This window comes from Elephas maximus, chromosome 11 (assembly GCF_024166365.1).
Source record: "Elephas maximus indicus isolate mEleMax1 chromosome 11, mEleMax1 primary haplotype, whole genome shotgun sequence".
Taxonomy (NCBI): domain Eukaryota; kingdom Metazoa; phylum Chordata; class Mammalia; order Proboscidea; family Elephantidae; genus Elephas; species Elephas maximus.
Window position 1 is genome coordinate 26,477,416 of NC_064829.1, and position 25,056 is coordinate 26,502,471.

Genomic DNA, 25,056 nt, shown 5'->3' on the forward strand with positions numbered 1-25,056 from the left:
GCATATAAAGCAGAGACTACATCAGCCTGAGACCAGAAGAGCTAGATGGTGCTTGGCTATAACCGATGACTCCCCTGACAGGGAACACAACAGAGAACCCCGGGGGAAGCAGGAGAGCAGTGGGATGCAGACCCCAAATTCTCATAAAAAGACCAGACTTAATGGTCTGACTGAGACTAGAAGGACCCCGGTGGTCACGGCCCCCAGACCTTCTGTTGGCCCAGGACAGGAACCATTCCCGAAGCCAACTCTTCAGACAGGGATTGGACTGGACAATGGGCTGGAGAGGGATGCTGGTGAGGAGTGAGCTTCTTAGATCGGGTGGACACTTGAGACTGTGTTGGCTTCTCCTCCCTGGAGGGGAGATGAGAGGGTAGGGGGGGTTAGAAGCTGGCAGAATGGACACAAAAAGAGAGTGTGGAGGGAGAGAGTGGGCTGTCTCATTGGGGGGAGAGTAATTGGGAGTATGTAGCAAGGTGTATATAAGTTTTTGTGTGAGAGACTGACTTGATTTGTAAACTTTGACTTAAGCCAAAATAAAAAAAAAAATTCACATAAAAGAAATTTATATGTTGTTTAAAAGAAACACCTAAAAAATAAGGATGTGGAAAGATTGAAAATAAAGGTAGAAGAAGAAGCAACAGATGTAATTATATTGGTATCAGAAGAGTCTTAAAGGCAAAAAGCAGTATTAAAAGTAGTCATTGCATAAAGATAAAAGAAAAAAATACATCAGGAATATATAAAAATTCTAAACTTTATTTCCTAAAAATGTAGTCTCAAGTTTGACAGAATTAAATAGAATAAAAAATTGACCAATCCACGATCTAGGCGAATTTAATACATCTTTCTCAGTATTTAATAAATTGGATAGATGAAACTTAAGATTTGAACAAGCTTGACCTAATAGAGACTACAACTCATTAAGTTATACATCTATAGCAAAAACTGACCACAAAAGTACTTTTAAAAATTTAAAACACATATTTCTAAATAACTCTTAGATCAAAGAGGAAATCATAAAAAAAATTAGAAAACAGAACTAATTGAAAATGAGAATACTACATTTTCAAACATTTGGATCTAACGCAATAGAACACAGAAGGAAATTTACAGCATTAAGTTGTTTATATGCTTTAAAAGAATAAAATCTAAAAATAAGCTAAGAGGCCAGCACTCAAAGTTAGAACAGAGTAAACTGAAAATAGTTGAAATAAGATTTTAAAAAACCCATTGCCGTCGAGTTGATTTCTAGATTAGAGAGCAATAAAATAGAAAACAAATAAGAGGATCAATAAGACTTTTCTGTTTGTTTTTTTGGGGGGGGGGGTTGTTTTTATTGTTTTATGTTTCTAAGACTAGGCAAACTTCCGGCAAGATTAATTTGGGGGGAAAAAAATTAGACTCCTGCCAATTCAGTGAGAAAAAGTCAACTCAGTAGATCCAGGACGAAGGAAGAGAGAATTTCAGAAGCAGCAACCTTTGTAAACCTATGAAAAGATGCTCAGCCGCACTAGTCATGAGAATTGCAGATAAAAACCACAACAGGATGCGTCTTCATACCGAAGAGATTCAGTAATTGAAAAATGCCAAGATTGTGTAAGAATTGTGGAATTTACCAGTGCTGCTGGTGGGAGTCTTAAGCTGGTAGAGTCACTTCGGAAAACAATTTGGCACATCTGAAAATGGAAGATGTGCATACTGTAAGACCTAGCAATTCCACCGCGCATTACACGGATCCAAAACAGTGTTCGTAAAACTTCAGGTTGAGAGTCATTGGTGGTTTGTGAAGTCACATTAATGCTTTTCAAACAGCATTTTTTTTTTTTTCATGAAATAGAAAATATACTTTTGTGAAACGTTTGTTTCATTTATGTATATGATACACATTCCTGCATATACATATGTGTGTGTGTTGGGTTACAACATAAAATGAATTTCTTATTGTGAGCTATAGTGAGTGTGCGAAGGCCACAGTGCCTAAGAAACTGTAGCTCATCTGCCCGAGGAGACAGGTACGAGAGTGTGTGTTTAGCATTATAATAGCAAAAAAGTAGAACAGTTTAAATTTTCATCATCAGGAGAGTGCCTATGTTCCCAAACTGGAATACTGGATGACAGCATTAGAAAACGAAGGGATGAGAACTAGCACATAGGCATAGCTCAGAAAAATTAAGTTGCAAGCAGGATTCCATTAATAGAAAATTTGAAACAATGTTACATGTTGTCAGTTCTTACAAAAAGGAGGGGACATAAGTACCAAAGTCTGGATAGTGGCTCCCTGTGGGGACAGAGAGAGGAGAATTAGATGAAGAAGAGGGATACATTGCTCTCATTCTATTTGTGGTGTTTTTTTTTAAAAATCACAAGCAGACATGGCAAAAGTCTGGCATACGTGTTCACCCATGCTCATCCCATTAGCCTTGATGGCTTGAATATATAATTTTCAAACTAGTGAACGGCTCCAGATCATTTGTGGATGGTAGTTGGGCCTAGCTGGGGCATGATGGTGAGCCTTCAGTTTTGTCTGGTGAGACACGTAGAAGGGAAGGTGGTGGGAGCCACAGGATACCTCACAGCCCCCCCATCACAGAGCACGTTCCTGAATGAAATACAGAAGTGTCGTAAGGTTTGATGCTTCATGCTTCTCTAGAGCGCCTGTTTGTCTAGTTTTAGTCAAAAGATGTCTTTTCTGATCTGATCCTTGGATTTTATTTGCCTGACTATCAGAATTTTATTTCTAAAAACAAATTCAAGAAAGGTGTCATTAAAAACCAACCTTGCAGTCATGGTCACAATCTAAAATAAGAGCTAGAAGTTACAAACTCTTGAAATCTCATTATGGCCTGTTTATTAAAATCCATGGGTGTGGACATGATGTAAAAATGTCATGTTTGCTGGCTCTGAGCAGCAGCATATTCACACATTATAGTGTATAATGTATATTACTTAAAAAAAACCAAACCTGGTGCCATCAAGTTGGTTCCAACTCATCCAACTACAGGACAGAATAGAATTGCCCCATACAATTTGCAAGGAGCGGCTGGTAAATTCAAGCAGCGAACCTTTTGGTTAGCAGCAAACTCTTAACCGCTGCACCACCAGGGCTCTGTATACTATATACCAAAAACCAAACCAAACCCACTGCCGTCACATCAACTCCAACTCATGTGACCCCATAGGACAGAGTAGAACTGCCCCATCGATGGGCTTTCCAAGGAGCGCCTGGTGGATTTGAACTGCCGACCTTTTGGTTGGCAGCCCAACTCTTAACCACTTACACCACCAGGGTTTCCGTGTAATACATATTAAATAGTAGATAATATTGTATAATATCAAACTTAAGCAGACTAGGAATAAAGGCCTAGTGATCCACTTCCAAAACTCAACCAGTAAAAACCCTGTGAATCACAGTGGTCCAATAGCAACCAATTGTGGAAGTGGTGCAGAACCAGGCAGCGTTGTGTTCTGTGGTGCGTGGGGTCTCCATGAGCCAGGGGCCGACTCAACGACAGCAACCACCACCTTTGAGAGTTTTGAGTCATCTACCTCCTTAAAAATCTGAGTTCCTATGTAATCCAACTGTACCTAAAATGTGGGTAACATTAGAATCTTTTATTGCTACCATTTTATGAGTATTTATTACTTCACTATTTGTCCTGTAATATTTTTTTTACCCAGGGAATACATGCCAACTTTGGAGGAGTTTTTTGAAGAAGCCATTGAACAGGCAGATCCTGAAAATATGGTTGAAAATGAATATAAGTAAGTAATGTTTCTCATGAGCTGGCCTTAATTTTCTCCAGTATTTTTTCTTAGGAGTTGTAAGCTAGAAAGCTTATTAGTGGAGCCAGTGTTAGAATAATGCTTTTCTTAGGTGAGTTTATGTACCAAGTTCACATTACTGTATACTGATTTCAAGGATACAATGCCCGTGAACTTACAAACATGACTTAGTATCACCCTTGTTTAAAAAAAAAAACCCTCCCATGACCCTACATCTCTCTCCCTCTACCACCTCTTTTCTCTGCTTCCCTTCAAAGCAGAGTGTCTCCCAACAGTGTTTTATAATTACTGCCTGCCTTTCCTCACCTGGCTTTCTGTCCTCATCCCACTCCAGCTGGACCGTTTTCCCCATCACTCCACTGAGATAGCTCTTATCAACCGAAACCAAACCCAGTGCCGTCGAGTCAAATCCGACTCATAGCGACCCTATAGGACAGGGTAGACCTGCCCTATAGAGATTCCAGGGAGCTCCTGGCAGATTCGAACTACCCACACTTTGGTTGGCAGCCGTTTAGCACTTAACCACTACGCCACCAGGGTTTCCAGCTGTTACCAAGGTCACAGAAAACCTCTTTGACCTCTCAGCAGATTTGCCACTTGACCACTCCTTGGATAGTTTTCTTCTGTTGACATCCATGAAACTACGCTCTCCTTCTGCCCACTCCATCTCAGTCTCCACTTCTGGCTGCTCATCCTTTGCTTATTTTCTGTGTCTTCTCTGCCCCCTAACTAGCCTCCCTGTGTGACTAGTTACTTTCCCCTCTCAACTAGTCTAACTGTGGTCAGTTCTCCAGTCAGCAGATGAATTCACAGGTCAGATCATGTAATTCTCCACTTAAACTCTTCTGATGACTGCCTATTAAGGTCAGAATGAAATGCACATGCCGTATCATGGCCTAGAGACTTCCTAGATCTGGCTCATGCCCACCTCTCCAGCCACATCTCATCTCTCCTTGTCTCTCTGCTCCAGCCCCACTGGCCATCTTTCTATTCAGCTCAGCACCTTTGTGCTTGCTGTTCTTGCTCAGCACACCTTTTCCTGAGATCTTCCCAAGGCTTCTCTTCCTTCAGATCTTGTGCAGATACTGCCCCAGAGCAGCTTTCCCTAGCCTCCTTATCCTAGAAGCCCCTCTCCCCTTCCCCAGTCATTCTCTAATGCATTCCTGCTTGCTTGCTTGCTTTCCTAACACTTAACCACTAGCTCAGGTTCTCATTTCTCATCCTGTCATTGGAGTTGTCCTGCACCTGCATTCGTCAGTGATGCCTGCTGGCACGTACCACACTTAGTGTCAGGTACTAAGCACCTACCTCATGCCTGTAAAGTGAAAACTGTTCTATTTACAGTTGAGACTGAGGCACAGAGGGAGGTTAAACAGTTTGCTGAGGATCTCATAGCTAGTAAATGGCAGAGCCAGGAAAACCAGTCTGGCCCAGAGGCTGTGGTCTTAGCTGCAGTGCTGTGCTTCCTCAGTGTTAAGCATGCCCATAAGCTGTGTGTATCCACAGCTTCTGATGCCTGGCTCAGGGTGTGCTAAGGGAATGAATTTTGATTTATCATTGTTACGTAAGAGTAGGTGGATTCGACCTTAAAGTGATAGTTCAAATTTGAATGGTATGGATCTGTGGGGAATAATAAATTTTATATGTATGATTTGATGGGGAATTTTGAAAATGCTTGGAAGATTCAGTGTTTAAGCAGAAACGTGTCAGAGAGGAAGACTGTTGAAGCGCACAGCTTTAGAACATGGCATTAACTTTATCAGCACGGTCTTTGGGGAGCAGGGAGAAGGCAGCAGCAAGTGATTGGCCAGGTTCATAAATGTCATATATTTGTGCTTTGGATTCTTCAGCTTTGCCTGTCTCGGAGTAGCACCTTTAGAATCTCTGAGATTATTTCTCACTGTGCACCACCCATCATTGCTCTGCTCCATTAGGGGATATCATGGATTCTGTTCTTGATACCACTGGTCCCAGAGGTGGCTTCTCAATATTCCCCTTGTAGTATTTTGAACCATTTTTTATTTAGAGGTTGGTATTTAAGTGAAAGTATAGGTGTTACACAAATAGAAGTTAAATTAGCATGATCAAAACTCAGTGTTGAGCTTATAAGATAGTCTGAAACTTGTGTGTACAGGTGTTGTTGCCAGTATGGCTGTCAACTCACTGAACACCATGTGCCTGCTAGATTGCTGATCCCTGTTCTACACATGTAGTTTCTAGTCAGTACTGGACACACTAATTGACCTTTAAAATTTAAGTAAAATGTATGTAAAAATTCTAAGTGTGTTTGCTGCATATGAACCTACCTCTGCTAGCTTCCATTATTATTTATGAATTTCTTTGGTTTCTGTTATTTATAAATATTTATAAATGAGCTGCATACTGAGGAGTTCTTTAGGAATAGGATCAAAATTAAAGAATGGTACACCATCAGCTACTTACCTTAGAGTATGGAATTTCAAGTGGCAGAATTGTACTAACCAGAAGGTAACATTTCCTACAGGGTTGTGAACAATTCTAATTATGGCTGGAGAGCCCTGAGACTGTTAGCACGGAGAAGCCCTCACTTCTTCCAGCCAACCAACCAGCAGTTTAAAAGTCTGCCAGAGTATCTTGAAAATATGGTAATAAAGCTAGCCAAGGAATTACCAGTAAGTATTTTTTTTAATACAGATCAGTTTTTTTATGTCCATTAGTTGGTATCTGTCTTCTTTAAAATTGTCATCATTATTTGAGCAAAGACCTGAATTTAGACTTTAGTGATCTCCAAACCCCCATGTTTTAGAATTAGGAAGAAAATGCATTTGGGTATACACCTACAGGGAGTACATGAAGAAGTATTAATTTTATGTGACATGGCATTTAACTCAAGTCCACAATACTTTAGATACACTGTTGTCCATCTGTAAGCTCAGACATGAATTCTTCCTGTCTTCCAGTATATTATATTATCTTTTATCAAAGATGGGGGGAAGCTTGGCCCATCTCTCTACCATCTGTTCTCCAAGGAAGGCTATCAGAAGACCTAATAACCGTACTGTGTACTGAAACTCTAGTAAAATTACTCAAAAAAATGTTAAGGACAGTTGCTCCCCGAGTCTTCCCTAGACAGTTGTTACTTTACACGCACTATTTGCAGACCATCTTACTACACTTTTTACTGCCTGCCTTCTTCCCAGGTTGGGAGCAGGGGGATTCTTTCCAGCCCTCAGCAGTTCCCCTCTGGCACTTGTTCTCCAGCCTGACCATATCCATATTTAACACCCTCGGAGTAAGGTTGTGGGTCCTGTACCCTGAATTTCCCAACCGCTATATCTAAACAAAAAAAAAATCCCCACTTATTTTCAAAGTTGGCATTCTTACATTCTTTCTCATCCATAGCCTCCTTCTGAAGAAATAAAAACAGGTGAGGATGAGGATGAGGAAGATAATGATGCTTTACTGAAGGAAAATGAAAGTAAGAATTTAATTTTCTTGCCCGGTTTAAAAAATTGGAAGATTGGGATTCTTTGTTGAGAGATACGTTATTTAATCTAATCTACTTTTCAATTTCTGACTTATTTTTTAAATGAAGTATTAAAAACATTGCTTGATAGTACTTGAGAAATATTACATTTTATGCAGTAAAACTGGAAAACAATGATTATTTTAAAAAAGGAAGGAACCTGCACTTGAAGGTGACCTATACCTCTGTTGATTATTGGGGGTGGGGGAGCTATAGGGGGAGCATCTGGTTTCAGGGGGGAAAAAAGCCTTCTATAATAGAGGTAACAGCCTTAGCTTTGATTACTGGTCTAAGGATCAGGATTTGTAAGCATGGTATCCAACCCATGGAGAATATAAAAAAACTTATTTGGGGAATTTTAAAATAAAGCTTACTATACGTATTAAGCGCTCAGCCGCTAACCAAAAGGCCTGTGGTTTGAACTACCAGACACTCCATGGGGCAAAGATGTGCCACCCTGCTTCCTTCAAGATTACAGCCATAGAAATGCCATGGGGCAGTTCTGCTCTGTCCTATAGGGTCGCTATGAGTCAAAATTGACTTGAAAGCAACAGGATTTTGGTAAAGGTGGTTAATCTCTTTCAGTGGCCCCATCTCGTTCCTGTTTTGTATATTTTGAGTTGTGCCTGTCATTGTATTCTGCATATAGTTAACATTCCCCGTGTTTTATAGGTCCTGACGTTCGGCGAGACAAACCTGTAACAGGGGAACAGATAGAGGTATTTGCCAACAAGCTGGGTGAACAATGGAAGGTTCTGGCACCCTACTTGGAAATGAAAGACTCTGAAATAAGGCAGATCGAAGGTGACAGTGAAGACATGAAGATGAGAGCTAAGCAGCTCCTGGTTGCCTGGCAAGATCAAGAGGGAATACATGCAACGCCTGAGAATCTGATTAATGCGTTGAATAAGTCTGGATTAAATGATCTTGCAGAAAGTCTGACTAATGACAATGAGACAAATAGTTAGCTTATTCTTTGTTTTTTTATTAAAACTGTGATAAGATTTTGTTACCAAGCAGCATTTGATAAGAGGTCCCCTGGTTTTGGTAAACAATAAACATTTTTATAACAGTTGTTGTACAGTTGGCTGGTGCTCCAAGAACAACAGAACACACATTGGCTCTTGATGACTGACCCAGGGTTTGGGGGGAAGGTTGAGAAAATGGCCAAACCTAAGCGACCTCAAGGTCACCAAATATATTTCTGTTCAACAAATTAAGTCTCCATAAGCAGTATTTAGGGGAATGTTGTTTCCTAAGATACACTGTGCCAAATTAGTTTGTGTGCTATTAAGTTACAAAATTTAATTAACTATTCTGAAATCCCAGAATAAGACTTTCTAAAACCTTACAACTGCTCTAGTCTCATTTTATGCTTTAAAGCAGAGGATCAGCCAGCCCTGGTCTGCTCACCACCAGTTTTCATAGTTTTAATGGCATGCAGCCATGCTCATTCATTTAAGTATCATCCGTGGCTGCTTTCACACTACCATGGCAGAGTTGAGAGTTGCAACAGAGACCATATAGCCTGCAAAGCCTAAAATACTATGTAGTCCTTTACAGAAAACCCCCAGCTTCAGAAGAACTGGGGTGAAGTCTAAAACCTAGGTTTTTCAGCCTTACAAGAATTATTTAAGCTCTCGAGTCTTTAAAATAGGGATGCTTACGTCAGAGATTGCTCCGAAGTTCATGTGAGCCATGGGAAAGCGCCCTACCTATAAACAGCAAAGCACCACATAGTAACTGGCTGCAGATGGTACCCTCCGCTTTCCTGTTCCCACATCAGCCTTACTGCTAGGGCTCTAGATTAGGTCATCTTTATTTGTTTAGAATCCTGAAGAGGGGCCCCTGAGCGCATGTTACTAAATGCTCCTGCTTGGGTTTAACTAGCTGGTTAAGCAGTGACAGCAGCTGCACTAGGGGAATGGCCCCAGTGTTAGTGGCGCAGCATATAAGGCACATTCAGCAATCAAGACCTTTTCTCACCATTCTCCCTTCTCAAAGACCTTACACGCAAGGCCGAATGCTAAAACAGCCTTCCTAGTTGAAAACAACACTGATTTAAGTACAATTTCTACTTTAAAGATCTCTTTGGAATAATGCTTTTTGGGTCAAGTAAAATGAAATCAAGCTTTTTACAATGATGACCATTAAGGAATGACAGTTGTAAAATTCTAAGTCCACACAGGGTTTATATACTCTGCTCTAAACCTGCCTCACCTGATCTAGCAGCCACAGCACCCTACAAACCAGAAGACCTGAAATCTAATTGCCAAATTCATGTCTTCATAATTGTTTGAGCCAAATGAGAAAGTGAATAAAAAAGTTAAAGGCCTCATACAAAACAGTAATTACAGTTCTTAGGGTCTCATCCTCCCCAGTCTGTTCTGCGTTCCTCTCCCAAAGTAAAAGGAGTACTGACTGCCAGTAGTAAAAGTTGAGGTGAAAGAAGCTAGTCACAAATAAGCTTCCTGAAGTTCTTATTTTATCCCCTAGTGTTTGCTCAGATGATATCACACTGCTCAAACTTGTGAAGAAAATGGCCATTATTCTTTAGGAATCAAATAGTTATCAATGTTACGCTCTACAGGGCATTAAGGCAACATAAACAAAGATAGGAGATTTCATGATAATTCCCAAAATTTTACTATGACGTTAAGAAAATTACAATACTCATTCTGTTGTTTCCCTAGCAGTCAATCAAGGCTGAAGAATGACTAATGAGAATGTATTAAAATGTAAGAAAACCACCATATTAAAATACCTGGTACTTTTGGTATTTCCTACTATCGCTTTAAAATCATTGATCTGAGATTAAATTCTGAGATGGAATTAAGAGTTTGGGGTTTAACGGGAGAGTAAAAACAACAACGGAGCCAAGGACCCAATATGACTGATAATAGTATCACTCCATTCAGTATCCAAAGAGCTCCGTTACCTTGACAACTTAGTGTTTCTTTCTACACGGAATATATTACAAGCAGGCAAAGATGACCAAAACCAAAAAAGCCAAACCCGTTGCCATCAAGTCAATTCCAACTCATGGTGACCTACAGGACAGAGCAGAACTGCACCATCGGGTTTCCAAGGAGTGCCCGGTGGATTCAAACTGCCAACCTTTTGGTTAGCAGCTGTAGCTCTTAACCACTATGCCACCAGGGTTTCTAAGAAGATGACAAACATGTTTAAAATGGATGCTTAACAGCAGGGTAAAACTAACCATCTGCAGAAACTGGATACTATTAAACATATCTGAAACTTTTCAGTCAGGCTTCAACTCTCAGTAGACAAAAGACTTGAGGTCAAAAGCTGTTATTCCCTCTTTTTTTTTTTTTTATTAAAGATCTTCATGTTCTAAAAATAAGCAACCAGAGCTTGTCAACTTTTTTTAAGGTTGATTACTACAAAACCATTTAAAAGTTAAATGTACAAACCATAGTACATCAGAGAGACACAATAATAAATGTATAATCAAATTACTATTATTGATCACAATTTATTTTAAAGTCATGAAAAGCCAGCAACAGAACAGGACTGAGTCACCAGTTGGGCTGGACAAATACTTGATTGTACCCATGTTCCCATGGGATGTGAACAGCAGCACTGAGTTACACAATGAGAGAACACTTTTCCTTTCCACCTTCCTGGCAAAATTTTTGTTAGATAAGGCAGGTACCAAATGGTGATTTGAACCATGCAAGAACAACAAGTAATAGAGTTACAGGTTTGCAATAAACATCTGACAGCTGAATCTTAAGCTGTGAAAGGCAGGGAGAAGGTTGAAAGGCATTTCACCTCAGAATTTTTTTAAATTATGCAAGAAATAAGTTTTTTTTTAATGTCTTCCTGCTACCTTACACAGGGCAGCACAGTCCAAAGATATTTTCTCTTCTCTGTAATTTTTTACATTGGTACAGAGTGGTTTGCAAGTCTTCTGCCACCCTCTTTTACTCCACGTGAGGGGAAACACATAAAACCACCTAATTATCTTCCTCTAAAGCTCTGGATTATAGAAATGATCAACGAATAACATTTATTTCACACCTAAGCATAAATAGCTAAAATGAAGATTACTATTCACTTTCCTCTTCCATTATTTCAACTCTGCGAGGCCCGTAGAGTAGAACATACGCTATATGCCAGTCTCCACCACCAGAAAGCCGCAAGATATCTTCTGGTGTAACGATGCTGACTTTATCATCATCAAACTTAATCCATTCATCTAAATAGCAAGAGGAGAGAAAATAAAATTATACAGGATTTGTTCAGAAGACCACTGCAAAAAGTTACTGAGCAATTTTATGCATAGTATTCCATCTGCTATAGCAGTAATTCTCTAAATGTGGCCCAGGTACCCCCAGAGTGGGTCCCCAGACTATCAGGCATTCCATGAAGTTAATATTGAAGCATTGTCTTTTCCACCCTCATTCTCTAGAGTGTACTTTAGAATTTTCCAAAGGCTATGTGATGTGTTGATAATGCAGCAGATTGAATGCAGCAGATATAAGAATCCAACTGTCTTCTATTAAGTCAGACAAGAGCAAAGATTTATAAAAATATAAAACAGTATCATTTCTTACTAATTTTTTTAAATAGTTATTCTCATTTAAAGAGTTTTCACATTAATAGTGAAGTTCATTACTGTCATCTTTTAATAAACTTAAAATTTTTCAGTTAAATTTCTAATATGGTAAATATTAAGAAATGTAATCCTCATAAACAATTATTGACGTCTTCCATAACTAAGCCTGTAAAGGGGTTCTGAGATTAAAAATTTTGAAAACCACCAGGCGCAGCAGGTATTTTTTTTTATATACAATTTATAATAAACTGTAAAATTTTTAACAGTTGAAAACAATAATACAATCTTTACCTTGTTTCCTCTTCACCCATGATACATAATGACCTGAAGAACTAGACCTTCCCTGATGAGTCAGCACTGCTTGTAAGTCATAGTATCCACAGTTATTGGAACCAATATCTAAAGAAAACAAGTAAATCCATTAATAATAATAAAATGTATAGAAACATGTGCTTTCCCAAGCTAGAATAACTCTGAAGTTCAGACTAGAGAAGTATTACCCTATTATTAGGATCCAGTAAGAAAGTACTATCCAACCAAAGGTAAAGCTTTGTTTGAGGAGTTTTGGGAAGTATGTGATCACTCGTAGGACTGTATGCTAAAAAGGGTGAACTTCTCCATATGTCATATTGAGTGAAGTTTTACCTCAATAAATCTGACTTAAAAAATATACATATATGACTGAACATGTATGTGGTGAGACAGTAATTTTACTATTAATAAAAAAAAATTCAAAGAAAAATTTTACTTACCATCAGCAAAAGAAAAGGGTTCATATTTAACTTCCTTCTGGGGACTACTTTTTTTGTCACTCTGAGGGAAAAAAAAGTAATTTTAAATCATGACAGTGAACATAAATTTTTATTCTCAGTGAATATTAAATTCCATAAACACTGTCTACAGCACAATGACTAAGTAAAAACAAAGACAAAATATAATCTGCCTTATAAATTCCTAAAATGATGTAACTACAGTTCATATAATTGTAAACCTACTTTATACAATCTGTACAATGACAGACTCTCTGGGTATATGACCAACTTTACAGCACTAACTCTGGAACATAACTGTGAACACAGCAGTACAGTTAACAATGCTCTAGAGTAGTAACGGAAAATCCAACTCTGTAATTTTACTACAACACTATGAAACTACATAGGTGGAAGAAAAAAAAAAACCTGCCTCAAAAACACAAGAGAGAAGTCAAATTAATGCAATTGATATTAAATCTACATAAGATATGGCCACCCGCCACTTCAGCCCAGAATGAACTATTTATTCAGCAAATATTTACCTACTTTAAAAGGTTTACCACTTTAGACAGGGATCTTTTAGTGGCAACTCCCTGCCTCAGCCCATTTCAGTTGTGCATACAAGATAATTAACTTATCTAGGGATATGGGCACAAAGTTCTTGAAAACTGTGATGGTAATGAAGACACCACCAGCAATTCAAAGATAGCTGGAGTGGCAAAAAGTCAAAGGATCATACAACAAAAAATGGCAATTAGGTCCACCACTTCTTTTTATTTATTTAGAGGCAAAAAGAGCGTCTCTGGTGGTGCAAATGGTTAGGTGCTCAACTACTAGGCAAAAGGTTGGCAGTTCAAACCTAGCCCATGGCACCTCAGAAGGCAGGCCTACAATCTGCTTCTGAAAGGCCACAGCCTTGAGAACTGTATGGAGCAGTTCACTCTGCACAAATGAAGTTGCCATGAGTTAAAATGGTCTTGACAGCAACTAAATATATATATCTAATATAATACCTAGAACAAGCACTGAAAAGGCCACATAAAGAGATCCATTCAAAAACACAGATAAATCAAAATGGAAATATGTTCCATTTGTTCAAGTAACAAAATGTTCAAGTAACCCACAGGAAGGCAAAAAAGAAAAATGAAAAACAGAACAAACAGAAAGCAAAAAATAAAAGTTGCAGACTTAAGCCCTAATATATCAATAATTACATTAAATGTAAATGGTCTAACTACACCAATTAGAAGACAGAGTGACAGAACAGATTAAAAAACCTGACCCAACTATTTGCTGCCTATAAGATACCCAATAGCCTATAAGATACTCTCTTCAAATACAATATAAGCAAATTGAAAAGAATGCAAAAAGATGTATCATTCAAAGATTAATAAAAAGAACGCAACAGTAACTATTAATTATCAGATAGACTTCAAAGCAACGAAAATTACAAGGGATAGAGAAGGACACCACATAATGATAAAAGGGCCCATTCATCAAGAAGACATAGCAATCCTAAATGTGTATGCAACAAACAACAGAGATATGAAATTTAAAAAAAAATGAAACAAAAACTAGTAAAACTGAAAGAACAGACAAATCTACAATCATAACTGGAGACTTCACCATGCCTCTGTCAACTGAAAAAACAAGTAGAAAAAACTAATGAAAAATTCAACCAACAGGAGCTAATCAACACTTACAGAACACTCTACCCAACAACAGGTGAATACCCATTCTAAGTGTCCACAGAACATATAGGAAACCCTGGTGGCATAGCGGCTAGGTGCTACCGCTGCGAACCAAAGGCTTGGCAGTTCAAATCCACCAGGCGCTCCTTGGAAACTCTATGGGGTAATTCTACTCTGTCCTGTAGGGTCGCTATGAGTCAGAATCGACTCGACAGCACTGGGTTTATTTTTTACAGAACATACACCAAGACAGACCACATCCTAAGCCATAAAACAAACCAACAATTTAAAAAAATTGAAATCACAGAATATGTTCTCTCATGACAATAGAATCAAACTAGAATCAGCAACAAAAAGACAACAGGAAATATCCAAACACTTGGACACTAAACAACACACTTCTAAATAATCCATGGTCAAAGAGAAAGTCTCAAGAAAATTAAAAAATGCATTCAACTGAATGAAAATCAAAACGTATCAAAATTTGCGGTGCACAGTGAAAACACTGCTGAGATAGAAAATAGCCCTAAATACATATATTAAAAAAAAGAAAGGTCCCACCAAATCAATAATGTAAGCTCCCACCTCAAAAACCTAGGGAAAAAAAATCAAAATAAAACCCAAGCAAGCAGAGGAAAGGAACTAACGAACAGTAAGAGCAGAAATCAATTAAATTAAAGCCAGAAAAACAACTGATAAAGTCAGTGAAAGAAAGACTCAGTTCTTTGGAAAAGATCAAATCTCTAGCAAGACTGACAAAGAAAAAAGACACAAATTACCAATATCAGGTTACACAGGTGATATCACTACAGGTCCTGCAGATATCAAAAGGATAGTAAATGAATACCAGGAGTAACTCTACACACATAAATTTAACAACCTAGATGAAATGGAACACTTCCTTGAAAATACAAACCACAACAATTGTGCCAATACGAAACATATAATTTGAATAGCTCTATAACTACGGGATCACCATAAGCAGAAATCAACTCAATGGCAACTGGTTCCTTTTTTTTTTTTTTTCATAACTACTAAGGAAACTGAATTTCTAATTTAAAAACTCCCCAAAAAAGAAACCTCCAGGCCCAGATGGTTTCACAGATAAAACTATCAAACATTTAAAAAAAAAAAATTAACATCAGTTCTACACAATCTCTTTAAAAAATGAAGAGGAGAAAAAGAAACTACGAGAGCTAACAAGTTCAGAAAAGTGCAGGATACGAAAATATGCAAAAACCACCTATATTTCCATACACTAGCAAGAGCAATCTGGAAAGCAAATTAAGAAAAATTCCATTCACAAAAGCATCAAAAAATATAAAATACCCAGGAATAAATTTAACCAAAGTAGTGTAAGAATTGCTCACTGAAAACTACAAAACCATTGTTGAAAGAAACTGAACAACACCAAAATAAACAGAAAGATATGTCAAGTTCATTAATTAGAAAGCTTAATATTAAGATGGCAATACTTCCCCAAATTGCTCTATAGATTCAATGAAATCCCTATCAAAATTCCAACTGTTTCCCCGCCCCACCCCGCCCCAGAAATGGACAAACTGACACTAAAATTCACATGGAAATGCAGAAGTCTCAGGATAGTCAAAACAATCTTGAGAAAGAACAAAGCTGGAGGAGGGCTCACATTTCGTGATTTCAAACCTTTCTACAAAGCTACAGAACTGCCCCACTGGATTTTCAAAGAGCAGCTGGTGGATCTGAACCGCCGACCTTTTGGTTAGCAACCTTTAACCACTGCACCACCAGAGCCCCAACAAAGGTCTAGTATCTACACTGGCTTAAGAGTAGACATATAAGCCAATGGAATAAAATTGAGAGCCTGGAAATATACATCTATAGTCAACTGATTTTCAACAAGGGTGCCAAATGAAGAATGAATAGTCTTTTCTGAACCGCCGACCTTTTGGTTAGCAGCCTTTAACCACTGCACCACCAGAGCCCCAACAAAGGTCTAGTATCTACACTGGCTTAAGAGTAGACATATAAGCCAATGGAATAAAATTGAGAGCCCGGAAATATACATCTATAGTCAACTGATTTTCAACAAGGGTGCCAAATGAAGAATGAATAGTCTTTTCAAAAAAAATAGTACTGGGACAACTCTGTGGGGCAGTTCTACTCTGTCCTATAGGGTTGTTATGAGTCGGAATTGACTCAACGGCAATGGGTTTGGTTTTCGTTTTGGGACAAGTGGATATCTACACGCAAATGAATGAAACTGGATCTTTACCTCCCACCATGTCTTATTTTTATAATTAACAGAGAATGGATCAAAGACCTACATGTAAGAGCTAAAACTATAAAACTCTTTTTTAAAAAAAACACAGGTTTAAATCTTCTTGGCCTTAGACTAGGCAATGATTTCCTGTACGACACCAAAAGTACAAAAAAAAAAAAGAAAGATAAATTGGATTTCCCCCAAATTAAAAACTTTTCCTCTGCAAAAGACTCTGCTAAGAGGATGAAAAGACAAGCTACAGATCAGGAGAAAATATTTGAAAACCACATATCCAACAAAAGGCTAAAACCAAAACCATTGCCATTTGAGTCAATTCCGACTTACAGCAACCCCTACAAGACAGAGCAGAACTGCCCCACTGGATTTTCAAAGAGCAGCTGGTGGATCTGAACTGCCGACCTTTTGGTTAGCAGCCTTTAACCACTGCACCACCAGAGCCCCAACAAAGGTCAAGTATCTAGAATAGAAAAAACTCTCAAAATTCAAGAGTAAAAACAAAGAAACAATGCAATTAGAAAACAGGCAAAATACATAAAGAGACATTTCTGTGAAGGTAAGAGAGATGCCAAACAAGATGTTCAACAGCATTACCCATTGTTGTTGTGACTGCTGCCATCGAGTCATTTCCAGCTCATGACAACCCCATGACTGCAGAGTAGAACTGTTCCATAGGGTTTTCAAGACTGTGACCTTTTAGAAGCAGGTGGTCTGGCCTGTCTTCCATGGTACCTCTGGGTGGACTCGAGCAACCAACTTTTCAGCTAATAGTTGAACTAACCTTTTGTGCCACCCAGGGACTCCTCACTAGCATCAGGAAAATGTAAATTAAAAAAACAATGAACCCATCAGAATGGTTACAAACTTATCAGAATGGCTAAAATTAAAAATAACGCCAACAGCAAATGCTGGCAAGGATGCAGAGAAAGTGAGTAAATCATACAGTACAAAAGAGAATGTAAAATAGTACAATCAATCTGGAAAACAATTTTGCAGTTTCTTAAACTAAACATGCAACTACCAGGCAACCTAGTCACAGCACTCGTGGACACTGAACCCGGAGAAATGAAACCTTGTGTCCATACTAAAACCTGGACATGAACGTTTATAACAGACCCATTTATTTATAATAGACCCATTTACTGTAAACAGTGTTCTTGTTGCTTATGCTAAAATATACCTAAAACTTTAAAGGCCTGTACCAATATATGTAGGATATATATATATATATGCACACACACATATACATATATATATATGCTAACTGAAATACATGTTCATCCATTTTTACTAATTGATTAACAACAAAAAGTAACTCTTGAGAACTGAGAGGAGATTAAAATATTGTTAGAAAGTTGTAAGAACCTACTATCTTTGGTTGCTGATTCACTTTTTTATCTTCTAGATCCTTGAATTTTGATCGAAAAGAGACCATTTTCTCTTGAAGTTCTGGTGTACATAGTTCATACACATCCAACATAAGAGGAAATTTAACATCCTATATATAAACAAAAAAAAAAAGGTATAGACTTATTAAGATAGTTAAGCAAGTTATTTAAAATGTCTATTAGTTTTAAACTAATGCTTTCACAATTCAAAGAAAGTTGAAAAAAATCTTTGAAAATCACTCATAAATCTCATAAAAAACTTTCAAAGTTTATTTTCAAGAGTGAATCTCAATAACATTTAGTGCTTCTGCTCTACCTCCTAGTTCATTACATAGTGCCTGGGGTCTTAAAAGCTTGCAAGCAGCCATCAAAAGAACAATTGGTCTCTATTCACCTGGAACAGAGGAAGAAGGGAAGCAAGGAATAGGAGAAAGATATGGGATGTGTGGTGTCCTGGATTGAATTGTGTCCCCCCAAAAAATATGTATCAACTTGATTAGGTCATGGTTCCCAGAATTGTGTGGCTGTCTACCATTCTGTGATTGTAATTTTATGTTAAGAGGATTAGGGTCGGATTGCAACACCACCCTTATTCAGGTCACCTCCCTGTTCCAGTGTAAAGGAAGTTTCCCTGGGGTGTGTCCTGCACCACCTTTTATCTCTCAAGAGATGAAAGGGAAGCACACAGAGAGTGGGGGACCTCATCCCACCAAGAAATCAGCACCGGGAGCAGAGCATGTCCTTTGGACCCAGGGTTCCTGTACCTGAGAAGCAATTCGACCAGGAGAAGACTGAGGACAAGGACCTTCCTCCAGAGCTGAGAGAGAGAAAAAGCCTTCCCTGAAGCTGACGCCCTGAATTTGGACTTTCAGCCTGCTTTACTGTGAGGAAACAAATTTCTCTTGGTTAAAGCCACCCACTTGTGGTATTTCTGTTATAGCAGCACTAGATGACTAAGACATGTGGCTAACTGCCTCCATGAACAACTGCCTCCTCTACCACGAGACCAGAAGAACTGTATGGTATTCGGCTACCATTACTGAACAAGAATCCTGATCAAAAGAAGGAATACACAGGGCAGAATTTCAAATTCACATGTACTCTAGGCTTTCTGGAGCCATGGAGGGTGGATGAACCCCTCAAACTACTGCCCTGAGATAATCTTTGAACCTTGAACCAAAAATATCCCCTGAAGTCTTCTCACAACCAGTTTAGCTCTAGTAAACAATGTCTGCCTAGAGCATTATGCTCTTTTAAGAACTATCTGTACGGAATCTAACTGACAAGAGCAACTCGAAAGATTGGATGGAAACTGCAGGGGCGAGTGAGTTTACATTAATGAGGGAAGAACAACTCAGAAAAGAAGGGTGAGAATGGTTGCACAACTTCAAGAATGTATTCAATGTCACTGAATCATGTATGTAGAAACCGTTGAACTGGTGTATGGTGTATGTTTTGCTATGTATATTCTCAAGAACAAAATAAATTATATAAAAATTTTATTAACTAAATAATGCTTCCTTTTCCCCTTAGTTTTCAGAAAGAATTAAATTAATGGACATCAAAAAAAAAAAAAAAAGAGGGTAAGACAGTACACAATACTGGGGAAGTCAGCACAATCTGACGAAGGCAAGGTAATGGGAGCTTCATAGGCACATCCAAACTTCCTGAGGGACCGAATTACTGGGATGACGGCTGGGAACTATGGTCTTGGGGAACATCGAGCTCAATTGGCATAACAGAGTTTATAAAGAAAATGTTCTACATCCCACTTTGGTGAGTAGCATCTGGGGACTTAAAAGCTTGTGAGTGGCCATCTAAGATACTCCACTAGCCCCATCCCATCTGGAGCAAAGGAGAGTAAAGAAAATCAGACACAAGAGAAAGATTAGTCCAAAGGACTAATGGACCATGACTCCCACAGCCTCCACCAGACTGAGTCCAGCACAACTAGATGGTGCCCAGCTACCACCACCCACAGCTCTGACAGGGATCACAATAGTGTGTCCCAGACAGAGCTGGAAAAAAATGTAGAACAAAATTCTAACTCACAAAAAAGACCAGACTTACTGGTCTGACAAGAGACCAGAGAAACCCTGAGAGTGTGGCCCCTGGACACCCTTTTAACTCAGTAATGAAGTCACTCGTGAGGTTCACCCTTCAGCCAAAGATTAGACAGGCCCATAAAACAAAATGAGACTAAACGGGCACATCAGCTCATGAGAAGGACAAGAAGACAGGAAGGGACAGGAAAGCTGATAATGGGGAACCCAAGATCAAGAAGGGCAGTGTGTTAGCATGTTAGGGGGCTGGCAACTAACGTCATAAAGTATGTGTATTAATTGTTTAAGGAGAAACTAATTTGCTCTGTAAACCTTCATTTAATATACAATTAAAAAAAAAAGTGAATCTGCTTCTAACATTTTTAAGGTAAGAAATTTTCAAAACATTCTTTTTTCATTAAACATTCTAACCCATGATAATGACCACAGAGGAACTACTAAAATTAATATGGGAGAAGAGGAATTTCAGAAATATTAGGCCAAGTCCTATAAAAATGACAGATCCCCAAAACGGGCTGTGGGGTCACTTAATGACTTTTTTTTCTCGTTTAAAATATAATTTTATAAAGAAGCAAAAGTGACATAGTGAATGACTAAAATTACATACATTTAAAGTTAACACTAGTAGATGCTTCAACTATATTAAACCTTCTCATATAACACTAAGTATACTGGAAAATGTATTCTGAATGTCAGCTAAGAAATTATACACCTCCTCCAGGGATCAGGGACTGTATGAAATATGTAGCAGTACTACAGCTCAAAAAAAAAAAAAAAAACCAGCTAAATCATATGGTTGGCTCCTAAATCAAGGGACTATAATTTGTGTACTCTTTGGGCACTAGTGGAAGTCCTGGTGGCACAATTAAGTGCTACAGCTGCTAACAAAACAGTCAGCAGTTCAAATCCACCAGGCGCTCCTTGGAAACCTTATGGGGCAGTTCTACCCTGTCCTATAGGGTTGCTATGAGTCGGAATCAACTCCATGGCAATGGGTTTGGTTTGGTTTTTGGTTTGGGGCACTAGTAATTTAACTCTCTTTCACCCTAAGAAAGGATCCACCTGGAACAGAGTATAGTGTGTTATACTGCTCCCAGTCTCATCCCCACCCCTACTGAAAGGCTGGAGTTGAGAATGTAGTCCAGGGTAGTGCTTCTAGGGAGTGGGAAGTCACCAGGATTACTTGTCAATCTTTTCTAAAATATAAAACTCAAATCCCACCCAAGACTTAATCACATTTGATAAAGGCCATACATGTGTATGATGAAGAAAAGACAATAATTTCAATATGCATCCCTGATTAAGAACTAATTGTCTAAATGTTAATAACTCCCCCAAATATTTTGAAGAAAGTTCAACTACCCCTAAAGTAATGAAGAAACCTATTAAAAGTTAGGGACTACCTCCAAGGAATTACAATAATTTATTACACAAAAGAAGGTTCACTACTAACCTTAAGAACTTTGGCATTCACAGATTCTTTCTCTTTATAAAAAAATCGAACCATCTGAATAGTCAAGTAAGCAGGTAGCCGGCTGATCTTGGACTGAAGAGATAGAAAATAAATTTTATTACATCCAAATATCACACAGGTTTTTAATTCCTTGGTGATATAAACAAAGACTAAATCACATTAATTAACTGAAAACCTTTCAATGAAATGGAATTAAAATTTCAAAAGGAAATGCACAACTTACAGATTTGATGTACAAAGCATTTCTTTGCAATGTCGGAGACTGTTTGGTGATTTCTTCCTGAAGTCGCTAAAAAAAGAACATAACAGAAGATCAAACAACAGTTGTAAAGAATTTTCTCTGAATATTACAGCTGTGATTCTTTAAAATTAGCACTACTAATGTGCTATACTTTAGCAACATAAATATACGGGAAATCAGAGTTAAAACAATTTACTGTTAACAATTATAAGCATGTTACACCTCTGTAATGATATTTATTTTAAAAATGTGCTAATCAAAATTTCTAGTTTCTAGTCCAAAATATAAAGAGGCTGGAAGTCATCACACCCATTTTCACAACAAGAAAAAGCTAAAAAATAAAAATCCAACAACTCTTCTTAGATCATTAGAGAATTGAGGTCACAAGGTGAACTGCTGTCCTCAAAACTAGAGATACAGCTTACCAATAGCTGAAACTACCAACAGACCCAGCATCAGGTACAAAAAATTAAAGGGAACTGACTAATTGCTAGAGATTAAGCTAGGGCTAGCTTAAAAAAACAAACCCACTGCCATCAAGTCAGTTCTGACTCATAGCTTAAGAGGAAAAAATTCTTAGAGGTCCAGCCTAGGAATCCCATTACCTCCAGGAGCCCCACTAGGTTGTCACATCAGAGAATGACCCCCTAATGCTTCCAGCAGGCGGATGGGAAAAGTAATCATCTAGAAGCATGCCCACAGCCCTCTGTTCTCCTTTAACAATGTCCTGCCCTCAAGAGAAACTATTCTACCAGAGCCTATCCAAGCCTGAAGCCCTGGTGGCATAGTGGTTAACAGTTTGGCTGCTAACCAAAAGGTCAGCAGTTTGAATCCACCAGCTGCTCCTCAGAAGTTCTATGGGGCAGTTCTACTCTGTCCTATAGGGTCACTATGAGTCAGTATCGACTCAACAGAAATTAGTTTTTTTTGTTTTTTTGGTTTTTTTTTTTTTTGATCCAAGCCAAATAAATACCACAGCCTAACTGCAAACCCCCTCTAGCCTTCCTATCTTACCTAGGGAATAGGGGGAAAAAAATAAGACACACTTGTAAAGGTCACAGCCCAGAGGCACAGTCTCACTAAGACACTTGAGGCCCAATATAGGATCATAAAATGCTTTCCCTCCCCCATATCTACAATCAATAGGGCTCCTGTAAAATAACAGATTACAGCAAAAAAGAACTACACAGTTCAGGCCCTATTCAAGGAGTCTCTGGGAAACCTAAATACAACAGGGGAGACAAAAAACAAGTACACCAGAGGAAATTTTAGCTTCTGACACCTATAACAAACAGCAAAAAGCTTAATGCTAGCCAAATAAAATGTAAAACTTCACATCAAAGGCCTATTTACCTTGGTTCTTTTTACATCATGTCCAACTTGCAACAAAAAATTACAAGGCATGCTAAAAGCCAAAAAAAAAAAAAGCCTGAAAAGACAGGGCAGGCATCAGAACCAGACTCTCATATGGCAAAGATTTTGGAAACAGCAGACCAAAATTTTAATAACTATGATTAATATGCTGAAGGCTTTAACAGAAAAATTGGACAACATGCAAGAACAGAGAGATGGAAACTCTAAGGAAAAATCAAAAGAAAATGCTACAAACATTGTAATAGAAATGAAGAAGGCCATTGATGGGCTCATCAGTTGATGGCCAACAAGGGAGAGAGTGAGCTTGAAGATATGTCAAAAGAAACTTCCAAAATGAAATACAAAGGGGAAAAAAAGGTATGAAAAAAAATAGAAGTATCTTAGAATTACGGGACAATTACAAAAGGTGTTTTTAACACATATGTAACGGGAATACCGGACAGAGAGGAACAGAAAAATGTCTGAAGTAATAGTGGTTGAGATTTTTCAAAAATTATTGAAAGACACTAACCACAGATTGAGGAAGCTCAGAGAACACCAGGCAGGACAAAACCAAAAAATCTGCATCTAGGCTTATCATATTGAAACTACAAAAAAACCAAAGACAAAGAGAAATCTTGAAAGAAGCCGGTGGCGGGGGGTGGGGGCGACCTTACCTATAGAGGAACAAGGATAAGAATTACATTGGACTTTTCTTCAGAAACCATGCAAGTAAGAAGAGAGTGGAATGAAATATTTAAAGCGTTGAAAGGAAAAACCCACCAGCCTAGAATTCTGTGCCCAGTGAAATTACCCTTCAAAAGTGAAGGGGACAAACAAAAATTGAAGGAATCTGTTGCCAGTAAACCTGCCTTGCAAATCCCTGAGTGGTACAAACAGTTAATGTGCTCAGTTGCAAACCAAAAGGCTGGAGGTTCAAATACAGCCAGAGGTGCCTGGGAAGAAAGGCCTGGTAATCTATTTCTAAAACATCAGTCACCAAAAACCTTATAAAGCACAGTTCTACTCTGACACAGATGGGGTCACCATCAGTCAGAATCAACTAGATGACAAGCAATAGATCTGTCTTGCAAGATATGTTAAAGTAAGTTAAAAACGAAGGAAAATGACAGAGGTCAGAAACTCAAATCTACATTAAAAAAAGAAGAGTGGTCAAGAAGAAATAAATGAAAGTAAAATAAAATCTTATTTTTCTTAACTGATCTAACGGTTCAAAATAACAATAGCAACAATATAGTGGATGATTATAGTTTATGTATAAGCAGAATGTACAACAGCAATGCTATAAGGTATGGGAGAGAGGAATTGGGAATATTCTTTCATAAGACACATACACAACTCATGAGCAGAGAAAAGAGGGGGTATGTGGGAGCTCTGAACCATCTGCATAATTTTTCTATAATTGTAAAACTGCTCTAAAAATACAGTATATTAATGAAATAGAAAGTACATCTGGCATGATGTTATTCACCATCAGATAAGCTCTACCTATAACCTCCAATCCCCTATCATCTAGAAATTCCAAGTTTATTTCACTTTTCTATAATTTTACAAATTATGAAGAAAATAGCATACTGGAGAGTTACTGCCAAAATACTCCATCCCACACTATGCAGTTAACATCTATACTTCATTTTTTGATACCCCGAAATCTGCTGGCCATGATTTATGTTATAGGACTCTTGGCAGGTAGCTCATTTTTGTGTGCTTTGAAAATGAACCTCCTTTAAAAGCTATACCATATCGATGCCATCTAACCACAACTCTCCCCCCAGTATCACTACCTCATTCTTACATCTTCATTCACCAACCCATCCCTCACCAACTTTACCCCCAACTATAGATGGGTGCTCCTCTGCAAAAGATTATCTTGTTATCAGTGTAATTCCTACCGTAACTTCACTGCCTACCAGCCCATCCCTCCTGCCTCCCAGATAAAT

At 38.3% G+C, this 25,056-nt stretch overlaps 2 protein-coding genes across 2 annotated transcripts in view; one reads left to right on the forward strand and one right to left on the reverse strand.

The window, feature by feature from the left end:
• THOC1 (THO complex subunit 1) overlaps positions 1-8,356 on the forward strand; it is a 58,201-nt gene extending 49,845 nt beyond the window's left edge. The window contains exons 18-21 of the mRNA XM_049901011.1: positions 3,682-3,765; positions 6,290-6,437; positions 7,168-7,243; positions 7,964-8,356. Coding sequence (XP_049756968.1) covers positions 3,682-3,765; positions 6,290-6,437; positions 7,168-7,243; positions 7,964-8,259 — 604 coding nt within the window. The 3' untranslated portion in view covers positions 8,260-8,356. The remainder of the gene's footprint in view (positions 1-3,681; positions 3,766-6,289; positions 6,438-7,167; positions 7,244-7,963) is intronic.
• Positions 8,357-8,551: 195 nt separating this feature from the next.
• The window catches only part of USP14 (ubiquitin specific peptidase 14), a 51,903-nt gene continuing 35,398 nt past the window's right edge, over positions 8,552-25,056 (reverse strand). Inside the window, exons 11-16 of the mRNA XM_049901012.1 lie at positions 21,725-21,790; positions 21,481-21,573; positions 17,946-18,074; positions 12,626-12,686; positions 12,165-12,272; positions 8,552-11,513 (exon numbers count right to left, since the gene is read on the reverse strand). Coding sequence (XP_049756969.1) covers positions 11,365-11,513; positions 12,165-12,272; positions 12,626-12,686; positions 17,946-18,074; positions 21,481-21,573; positions 21,725-21,790 — 606 coding nt within the window. The 3' untranslated portion in view covers positions 8,552-11,364. The remainder of the gene's footprint in view (positions 11,514-12,164; positions 12,273-12,625; positions 12,687-17,945; positions 18,075-21,480; positions 21,574-21,724; positions 21,791-25,056) is intronic.